The sequence below is a fragment of the Galeopterus variegatus genome, unplaced genomic scaffold (assembly GCF_000696425.1).
Source record: "Galeopterus variegatus unplaced genomic scaffold, G_variegatus-3.0.2 Scaffold5843, whole genome shotgun sequence".
In the NCBI taxonomy this organism is placed as follows: Eukaryota; Metazoa; Chordata; class Mammalia; order Dermoptera; family Cynocephalidae; genus Galeopterus; species Galeopterus variegatus.
In genome coordinates this window covers 33143-43808 of record NW_007731954.1, presented here as the reverse complement: position 1 = coordinate 43808, position 10666 = coordinate 33143, and the positions used below count along the sequence as shown (strand labels likewise).

The window sequence follows — 10666 nt, the reverse complement described above, 5'->3', positions numbered from 1 at the left end:
TGCAGTGCACGTGCTATGACTGGTCATGGTTCAGAACCACAGCAACGTAGGCTCCAGGATCCACGGGGCAGTGCAAGAGAGGACAGCACATGAGCTGGGGCTGTGGACCCTGTGGTGATGACCGCACTGTGGTTCCAAGTAACTCCACTGAGTCCTTGCCTTCCAAAACTGGAAGCCAGTTATTAGTGCCAATTGATTAGGTCAATAAAGGAAGTGGTAAGATCATTACTTGAAATATGCAAGTGAGTGTAAAAAAAATCAAAATAATTGCATACAACTGCCTGTAAGGAGTGTGGGTCTAGGGTGCAGAATGTAGAGCAGGAAACTGTGACTTTCATTAAGCTTTTCAGAACCATTTATCCATCTTTAACATTTTTCTATGTATATGCATTACTTTTAATTTTACTATATGTACATACGAAGAGTTTTGTAAATATTGCAGTAGTTATTTTGTGTCCCTTCCCCTCTCCTTTTTTCTTCCTTTCTTCTCAGAGCTGGGGGAGTGGGCACACCTCCTTTATCCCCCCCACATATACCAGGATCCAGTCTCCCACAAAGCCAGGTGACCTTTAAATGATTCTAAGACTGAGAAGCCCTTCCTTTCCGCTGCCCAGTAGTGTTCAGTCCTATGGACAGGTCGTAGGTTGCTCTCTCGCCCTCACGCTGATGGACATGGGGCCCTGTCCACTCTGCTACTGTGAATGATGCTGCGGCAAAGGGAACTTGAAGCAGGCTGCCCAGTGGAAGCAGCCACGTGCAAAAGAGTGCCAAAGGGACAGGCTTCGTGCTGGGAGAGGAAACGTTCTCACTAGACTGCAGCAACGTCATGCAACTCTAAATGTACCAAACGCTGTGGAATTGAATACTTTTCTGTTATGTGAAAAATACTCATATTTCAACAAATCTGCTTTTAAAAAGTAAATCGAATCAACTCACTCCCTGCTGAAAGCCCTTCCACAACTCTTCTCCATAGCATTTGACTCAACACCCTGCGCTGGCCGCGCCTTTCCCGTCCAGCCTGATCTGCCCTGTTGGCCCCTTGGTGCCCTTCTCCTGCTGTCCTCAGGCCAGCCTGACCTGCAATTCTTCCCTCCCTACAATACACCCATCTTCCCATAACCAAGTTCCATGCTTTTAACTCTGTCACCTGTCTCCCTGAATGTCCATCTTCTGAAAGTCTCACTTTTGACATTCATTTATTTTGTGTTTCTATTCTTTCTTCAACTGGAATCTTTATTGAGATGATTGTAGACCCACATGCAACTATAAGTCTCACGTGCCCCTTGCCCAGTGTCCCCTGACTATAGCATTTTGGAAACCTATAGTATAGCATCACAGCAGGGACACTCACGTCACCACCAGCCACCACCTGTGGGAAGCAGAGAACTTGCTCACACACAGGGAGGTCCTCGCCTTCTCACTGCCCAGGAAAGCCTAATATAGACTTGACCAGCTTCACTGGCACTCCTGTGTGTGTGTGTGTGTGTGTGTGTGTGTGTGTGTTTATAAAGTTTCATCACACATGTAAGTCCGTGTCTTCAGCAAAGCCAAGACACTGTACCTCTCCACTCCACAAGCCCCTCCTGGTGTCCCCCAGAGAGGCACCCCCTTCCTCTTGCTGACCCAAGCCCTCCTGCCTTCTCCTCACCCCAGCAACTACCAAACTGTTCTTCATTTCTAAAATTTCATCATTTCAAAAGTGTCCTGTAAGTAGAACCATAACAATATGAAACCTTTTGGGACTGGCTTTTTTGTTCAGTGTAACTCTCTTGAGAGTCATCCACGTTGCTGTGTGTGTCATCAGCCATTGCTCCTTATTGCTGAGTGGCAGCCTACGGTGTGTGTAACAGTGTGTTTAACCATTCTCCCACTGAAGGACCTCTGGGCTGACTTCAGTCTATTATAAGTAAAGCTGCTATGACATTGGCATGCAGGTCTTGTGTGAACATGAGTTTCTGTGTCTCTGGGATCAATGTCCAAGAATGCAGTAGCTAGGTCATATGGAAATTCCATCTTTAGTTTTGTGAGAAATGGTTTTCCAGGGTGATTGTACCATTTTGTGTTCCGACCAGCAATGTACAAATGACCTGTTTCCTGCATTTTCATCAGCATTGGGTAATGTCGCTATTTTTATTTTGGCCATTCTGATAGATGTGAATATCTCACTGTGGTTTTAATTCGCTTTTCTTTGGGGGTTAAAGATGTTTAACATCTCTTTTTGTGTTTTTTTACCATCTGTATATTCTCTTCAGTGAAATGTGTTTTCACGGCTTTTCCCGAAATTCTTATTGGATTGTGTTTTGGGTTTACTGTTGAGTTTTGAGTGTTTTTCTAAATACTGGTCCTTCTTCAGATCTCCGGTTTGTAAATATTTTCTCTCAATCCACAACATATCTTTTTTTTTTTTTTTTTTTCTCTTAACAGGGTCTTTCACACAGCAAAAGTTTTAAATTTGGATGAAGTCCAGTTAATCAAAGTTTCACATTCATTGATTGTGCTTTTGGTATCTAAGAATTCTTTGCTCAGACCTAGGTTTTAAAAATGTTCTATTTTTAAAAATTTTGTAACTTGTAATTTAAGTCATTGATCCATTTGCAGTTAATTTTTATATAAAGTGTGAGGCTTACATTGATATTTATATGAGTATTTTTTTTTTCTTGATGGTTGTCCACTTGCTGCAGCTCCATTTGCTGAAAGGCTAACTTTCTTCATTGAATTGCTTTTGTACTTTTTTGAAAACAGAAATCAGGTCTATTTGGGTGGGTGCACTTCTGGGTCCTCTGTTCTGTCACATTGATCTGTGTTTATCCCTCCACCAGCCACACTCTCTTGGTTTCTGACAGCCACATAATGTCTTGAAATTGGGTAGACTGATTACTCCAACTTTATTCCTCTTTTTCAAAATTGTTTTAGGTACTGTAAGGCCCATACCTTCTCATACAAATTTTAGAATAAGCTTGTGCATGTCTACAAAAACCTTGCTGGGATCTGATTTGATTTTTAAATTCGATATTTATAACTCTTTCCCACTCTGAATTTTTTTACTAAACCTATCATCTAAGTTCAGTTTACTTTGTTAAAGTTTTCTTTTTTCCCAAATGTCAACATGCATCCATTCATTCACTCAGCTAACTGCATTAAGCACCTGCTATGTGCTGGGAACCATGCAGGTCATTTGGGATGAAACATAAAAATGCATCCTCACTTTCCTCAAGGAACACAAGTTTTGGAGCTGATTTCTAACTCAGGAATTTATTTTTAAAACTAAATTTTATTTTAAATGTACTATCTACGGAGCCATAAAATTGAACATCCAAAATCAATCTTGCTTTGTACTCAGGAGACACGATTGGTTGCATTGCGCGTGGTCCACCAGGATCAGGAATAGAGAAGCCCCGCACTGGGGCTGGGAGTTGGGGGTTTGTAAGCACAAGTCCCCCTCATTTTTCTTTCTCCTCTTTAACACCCTACTGTGCTTTTTAGATGTAAAAGTGAAAAACCAAAAGTGGCCACCATTCATTTATGCATACATTCATTTAATCAAAGTTTGTTTAGTGCCAACAACGCTAGACCAACCAGGCATGGAGTCAGGGGCTGGGACTGAGGTTGGGGAACCATCACACCACGAAACCACAGCTACGGTGGCAGCTGCTACAGACCTCAAGGAGGCTGCCGGCGGCCTGTGCTGACCTCCAAAAGGAAGAGTAAAAGAACCCTGGGCAAAGCGACTTGCAGGTGAAGCAACCTGGAGAAGCCTGATGTGGGAGGCTGGGCAAGTGGCCAGGGAGCCACCGGAGAGAGCAAGGGGTGGCAAGACCAAGGCTGCAGGAAAGCAGGCTCTGAAGGGCTCTGGGCCTGGGCCGTGTCAGCTAAGGAAGCCTCTGGAGATGTGTCAGTGCCCAGGAAACAGCACCCTCCTCCCTGCCCAGATCTGAACTGGTCAAAGAGTAGAATAAAATCCAGAGACCTTGTGGAGACCTTGTAACCATTGACGGAGGCCTGGCCCTGAGGCCTCTCCCATTGTGCAAGGGCTTTAAGCAGATTTGCATTTGCAAAGATCCAGATCCCTCTGGCTGCAGTGAAGGGAACAGAACAGGGCAGACTGGGTTGTGTCTGGAAGAAGTTTAGGGGTCAGTAGGGCCTACTTCTCCTGTGGGTTCGAGAGGAGGCATTCGGGGTGGCGGCCTGCCGGGAGCCTGGCAGCCAGCTGAGCAGGGAACCAGCCTTCTTCCCTGTGCCTCTCCTCTTCTCCTTTCCATGCTGCACTTGCACTTCTCCTGGGCCTTCCCCTGTCTCTCTGTCTCCCCACAACCCCTCTCTCTCTTCTTTACCTGAATGTTCAAAAATATGTTCACTGTGATATAAAGAGAATGCAGAATTACATGTAAAAGCATGTGCTCCACATAGAGGTGTGCAGTGACCCACGTGCAGTCACCTTGAGAGAGCCCCCCCGTGTGTGTGCCCTGAGCAGGGCAGAGCCAGGCCTTGCCTTCCCGCAAAGGGAGGTGGCGGGTGGAAGGTGCAGGGGTCGTGGGCAGCATCTTACACACAAATGGCAATCAGCTTAAAGGTTCAACTGCACATCCAAAACATCTTTTATTTTTTTAAGGATGGGGGAATGGAAAGAAGAGAAGAGAGATGACAAATAAAAATGTTTAAGAAAGGGAGTGTTCTAAAAAAAAATAAGTACCTCCCGGCCAATGAGCACATTGTACTTCAGTGCTATGACCCTTCTTTTAAAGGCTAGTACTTACTTTTAATTTTGATTTTTAAAACATAAAATATTTCACACAACGGAAAAGGACACATTAATACAGTCCCATGTAACCATCATTCCAAGTTAATAACCATTCACATTTTATAACATTTGCTTCAGATGTATTTCCAGAAATAAAATATAGAGCCACAGTCCCCCATTCCTATTCCCCCTCTTCCAGGGTATTTGGAGGCTGAAATGGAGACTTCCCTTCCTACGTTGTGGTTGAAGCCCCTCCCCTGCCCTGTGCCATAAAATCTGGGTTTTTTAATTCCGCCATCAGCACCCACTTTGCACACCCACCTGCACCCCAACTTTACACCACCAGCACTTATGCAGTTGCTACAGGTGGATGACCTCACTCACTCGCACCCCGGGAGCATCCCGCTCCATGAAGGCGCCACTAGTCCTTTACCCAGGCAGGCCTTGGTGCTCACGCTTTAGGAGGTCTCCAGTCTTGCTGTGCTGCAAACACCGTCCCCAGGGCGGCCTGGCCCTCCCGTCCTGAGCACCTACGTGGTGTTTTCTCTGCAGTGGTCAGTGAGGCAAAGGATCGCTGGGTGAGCAGGAGCCTGAACCTCCTCCTCTCTCACATGTTGCCAAATGTCTCCCTCACGTACCTGTGGCAATTTACACTGGCACAGCAGTGAGGGCTCCTGCCTGCACAGCCTCGGCCTTGCTGGGCGCCATCCGGTGGGTGTGAAGTGGCATCTGTGTGTGGGATCTTCCCCTCGCTCGTGACCCGGGGCATCTTTGGTTTGTCCTCTGTGGGGAGGGTCTGTTCATAGCCCTGACCTATTTTCCACCGGGTGCCTCCTCTTCACCTACCGACAGAATTCTTCCTGATTCTGTACAGCAGTCCTTGTCATTTATACGCGCTGCTAACATCTTCTCCTCGGTCCCTGTCAGTGGTTTATGTTCTGTCCAACTGAACACACATTTCGTTACTTTTCACGCAATCAAGGTCATCCACGTTTTATTTCTGCATTCCCTGTTAAGTTTAAAAAGAAAGAAAAAAAAATCCCCCCCTTCCCCTGCCTGTGCCATTCCGGGTGTGTGAGAGTGTGCGGGAGAGTTAGGGAGGAGAGGGGTAGTGTGTGCCACCACGTGCCACCAAGCCAATGCTGGGTGCGGCGGGCGAGCCGTTTGGGGGTCCACGAACCGAACGGAGAGCTGGCGAAAGGACATTAAATATGACCCGAGACAAACGCTCTTCAGGGCCTCGCTTGTATGATGAAGTCACTGTAAAAGAAGCCGAGGAAAGCTTCCCTCTCCTCCAGCGTCTTCTTGCCAGCCCGGAGTCCCGCCTGCTCGCACCGGGACGCAGTGGACCCAGCGGTGCCCGCAGGCTCCTGGGCGCGCGCCCAGCCCTGCCCGCCGCGGCAGCACTCGGAGTGTCTGGTGGGTAAACGGAGGCACGCAGAGGCCCGAGCCCCTGCCGGACGGGCCGAAGTCCTTCTAAAGACTGTCTTCCAGGGACACTTGAAAGCCTAACAAACCCTGCGTGTGAAGGGGACGGCCGAGGAGAGTCACACGTGTCATCTTCACACAGTCGCCTGAGGAGGAACTAAGGCGGTCACGTCTTCGCTGAGCCAGAAACCGGTCTCCGATCCCTCAAAGGAGCTCAGGCCTGTCCACTTCCGAGGGCTGTCCCCTGTCCTCCCTCTCGCGGCTGTCCCCGGCTCCCCTCGCCCCGCCGGTGGGACGCGCGGACGCCTGGCCGCGGGGCCCGCGGACCTGGGCCAGGAGAGGGGCGAGCTGGCGGGGGTGCGGGGCGAAGGCAGAGGAGGGAACGAGCAAGAGGCCGAAGGAGGAGGCGCCGGGGCAGGGAGGCTGCGGGATGCGCGGGAGAGAAAGTTCGGGAAGCACGTCGGGGGCTGGCACCTGTGTTAGCAACCAGGAGAATGCGCGGTCATTTGGACGTACACAGAAGACAGCTAAGTGAAGACACCTGGTTAATCTAATACGCGGTACTTGGAATGTTTTTTTAAAAAGAAAAACGAAACAAAGAAAATAAAAGTGCGCATTCGGCCCTGGAACCCAGGCGCCCAGAGCACCCCCGCCTCCAGTGGCAGCCACTTCGGGTCCCCTTCGGTGCGGGATCGCGCAGGCCTCGCCCCGGAGCTGGGCCCCGCTCACTGCTTTGCGGGGAGCCGGCTGGCACCCGAGGCGCGTTGCAGAGCCGGAACCACGGGGGCCTCCCCAAATCGGTCAGACGTATTCGTGGCGTGCTTAGTGGTGTAAACGAAGTTTGGCAGGTACCCAATTTGACTTCAATTGTGTACAATTTATAAATATGTATTTGTCTAAAAAATAATACAAAGAAAGGAAACTAACTGCCAAGCCCCCCACCCCCCCTTTTCTCTTTCCCTCTGTCCCTCCAGAAACAAGCCAGGAGGCCCCGGAGCTGGAAGCGGGCCTTCACTGTGATCCACCAGAAACGTGACTTCTTACATCGAAACTGCTTACATTTCAAATACTCCACTAAAGGGAAACCATGTAAACTGTGTACGTTTAATCTTAATCGACCCCCCAAATTACACACCCCAAATGGTAGCGATTTTTTCACCAAACTCCTAAAAACTCCACTGAAAGCCAGAGTCATAAAACGGAATAAGAGGTAGTCAGGAGGGGCTCGGGTCTTACTGAAATGACCTGATACTGTTTTCCCTCCTCCCAAATTAAGCCGACATGGAGAGGCAGGTCGCGCCAGGAGCAGGGGCGTCCGCCGCCCGTCGGTGGCGCCGGGACAGCGCCAGAGCCACCGCCGCCAGAGCCGACGCTGGCAGGCGCGGGCCATAGCGCCCCCTCGCCGCTCGCCCGCACGACTTCGGGTCCGTGTCGCCTCCTGCGCCTCCTCCGCGGCCCGGAGAGCCCCAGGACGCGACCGTGTCTGCCTCGCGCCCGGGCCTGCCCAGCCAGACGCCTTCCCGAAGACCCCGGAGCCCAAGCCTGAGTGTCCGGCACCGCTCCGCGCAGGAAAGCCCGCTCGCTGACACGTGCACTGCCACTCCGACTTCTAAATGCTGCTGCCACTGCAAGGACAAGAAACCAAAATACGCGTCCACTTTTTTTGTTTTTTAGTGCACACAGGAGGAGCGGGAGGAGGACCCCTTCCACTGAAACTGCTCATTGCCGGGGGACTGTTACAAGCGATCGCGCTCCCCAGGCTCTTCTGTGGGCTTCCCCGCGTGGCTGCACGAGCTGCATCTTTCCAGCTAGGGTGGCAGCTGGACAGCCACAGAAGCAAGTGCCCGGGCACAGCCGGGCGCCTCCACGAGCCCAACACCCCTCCTCGTCCTTGAGCAATACTCCCAAGGCCCTACTCTCCAGGAGGGGCAGCTGCGAGGCCCGGACGCGACCCTCGGCTCCCTCCCGGCCCCCGCTCGCCGCTGGGACCGGCGACGGACTTCAGCCGCATCCCAGCCACCCTCGGAGCAGCCTAGCAGAGACACCGCGCCGAGCCTTGACACTTGCAGCGTGGTTTTTATTGATTTTTTAAAATTTTATTTAGACAAAGCCAACTTTAACCTAAGAAAAAAGAAAAGTGATTCTTTAAAAATCAGGGAGCTTTAAAGCGCAACGGAGCTTATATATTCCAATCACAATGAAGAGCGTAAGTTTTAATGTCCCTGCCTAGGCATTTTAATTTGCTACAGTCACTACCAATAAAAACGGCATGTAGTACAATTCGACTGTTTAATAGTGCAAGGTAGACGGTTTTTATTAGTAACAGGCAGCAGGATGGAAAATTTAGATTTCAGTGCAGGAGTGTAATTGCTTGGGGGGAAATACACACAGGAAGGGAAGAGGCCGTCTTCGAAGTGAGCAGCCCTGAGCTGGAGAGGGGAAGGGCAGGCGGCGGTCCGGAGGGGACCCTGGGCGAGGGACACCTCCACAGCCACGTGCCTTTGTCTGGTTATCTGTTTAACGGATGTCAACGTCGCCTGCAGGCACAGCATACGCGCCTGCTGCAAACTGGGGACGTTTCCGTCATAAGCCACTGTTTTCTCTTCTGCCCCTGGCAGAGGTCAGGTGGGGGGTGTGGAGGGGTGCGGGGGTTCAAGAGAGGAGGAGGGTGGACGAGCCCCAAATGCTCCTGAAACCGCAGCAGGAAGAGGTCCTCAGAAATGGAAATCCTGGAGGTCAGCCATCTCTGGTGATAAAAATGAGACCCGATTTTTTCACTTCAGCTGATCTGATTGGAAGCGAACCCGAAAGGCCGCCATCTGATCTGCCGCTGTGCGTGTGTCATCCGGCGTGTGCGCATCTCATCCGCGGCCTCTTCCTGCAGGATTCCCTCCCGCGAACACCAGAAATGTCACCGGTCCTGGCAAATGGCACGCTGTCTCTGCTCTCTCTTCACTTCTTTCACTTCTCTCTCTTTCAACTCCATAATCATTGATTTAAAATATTTGCCCTGCGCTGAATTAGTATGTCCCACCTGTGGTCGCAGCGTTGTTGAAACCCCCTTGCTGGGTCCTCGCATAGCCCTGAGTGTGGGAAGGGGTGTGTGCGTGCGGAGGGGACAGGCGGTTGTGGCGGGGGTGTGTGTTGAGGTGACAGGTAGGGGATGTGTGGGTGTGGTCTGCAGGACGAGTTGGAGCGAGCAGTGTGGGCGAAGGGGTGGTGCTCTGCTGCGGGGTGAGCGGCTCGGGAGCTGGTGGGGGAGGGGTAGTGTGTCCTGACCGCACCTACCGAGAGTGACGGGCCTGCCCGCCCAGAAGGTGTCCTTGTCAGGCCTGACACTGCAGCACTGCAGTTTGCAGCCGGTTCCCTGGGACCTGGGGGAAGACAAACACAGCCTGACTGCCATGAACGTTCCTCCTGCGCCTAGGCAGACTGGCAGCCGGAGCCCGGCGCTCTTGGCGCCGCAGCCGCGCCGGAACGAGAGGCCGCGGAGGCGCGCAGCGTCCTGACATGACCGAGGCCACACCGCGAGGGAGCTGCGGGCCTGAGCTCAGCCCTCCGCCCGAGCCCACAGCGCTCTACGCCTGCATCGCAGCCACCCGAGACGGCTCCGAGCAAGGAAGAGGCACCTGTTGGGCGGGCGCCCCCACCCGGGCCAGCACACGCCTCGCCCTCTTCGAGCCCCCTGAGCGCCACCCATTGGTGACCCTTCGGCCTGGTCACCAGACGCCCTCTCCCGCCGGCCCCAGGAGGCGGAGGGGTGGAGGAGTGTGCAAGTGGGAAGGGGAGGACTGTCCCGAGAGGCACCTCCCGAGCCGCACGTTACCTGAGCTGCCTGTCACGCAGACTGCGCCCGCGCCACCAGCCTGCTGCCCTCGTGTCCCTTCCCGAGGTGGCAGCGAGGCTTCATGTCGTGCCAGAGGCGGTTTGTGCGGTGACAGTCATCCTCCCGAGTGTTTTGTCAACATAAATCCAAAACAGTCAACTTATTGAGATAAAAATAAAACTCTTTTGGGGGGTGGCACCTTCCCAGGCGAAGCGCTGGCGGCATGTACTAACACGCCGAGGCGTCCCCAACAGTGAGAAGTCCTGACACCCAGAAGCTCGGGGTCTCCACAGGTTCAGGTGCAGAAAGCTCACCTCAGGTCGCTCCTGGCGGTTCGCAGCCGAGGCGCCCCCGATCCGTTCCATGCTCGGCGGCGTGGGCAGCGAGGGGCAGGCGACCAGACGCGATGCCACGCGGGGAGCCTCAGGCCGCGAGGCAGAGCAGATGGAGGAAGGTGGAAGTGAGACCGCGCACGCCACCCCAGGGAGGACCCAGGTTGCGAGTGCCACCCCCCCCCCATCTACCCGCGACTCCCGGCCTGGACACTGGGGTCTGGCGTGTGGCCACCTAGACTGGACGCTTCGGGTTGGAAAGGAGCGGCCCTGGCCGTGCGTCCGAGTGGACCTGGCCTGGCCCGACTGCGGGCGGCCACTGCCCAGTCCGTGCGGGCCGAG

At 52.6% G+C, this 10666-nt stretch overlaps 1 protein-coding gene across 1 annotated transcript in view; it reads right to left on the bottom strand.

Annotated features, from left to right (window-relative positions):
- Window positions 1–8492: 8492 nt before the first annotated feature.
- Window positions 8493–10666, bottom strand: part of LOC103605496 (chromosome unknown open reading frame, human C5orf38) — a 2849-nt gene continuing 675 nt past the window's right edge. The window contains 4 exon segments of the mRNA XM_008590102.1: window positions 8493–8912; window positions 9455–9540; window positions 10307–10352; window positions 10355–10544. Coding sequence (XP_008588324.1) covers window positions 8881–8912; window positions 9455–9540; window positions 10307–10352; window positions 10355–10544 — 354 coding nt within the window. The 3' untranslated portion in view covers window positions 8493–8880.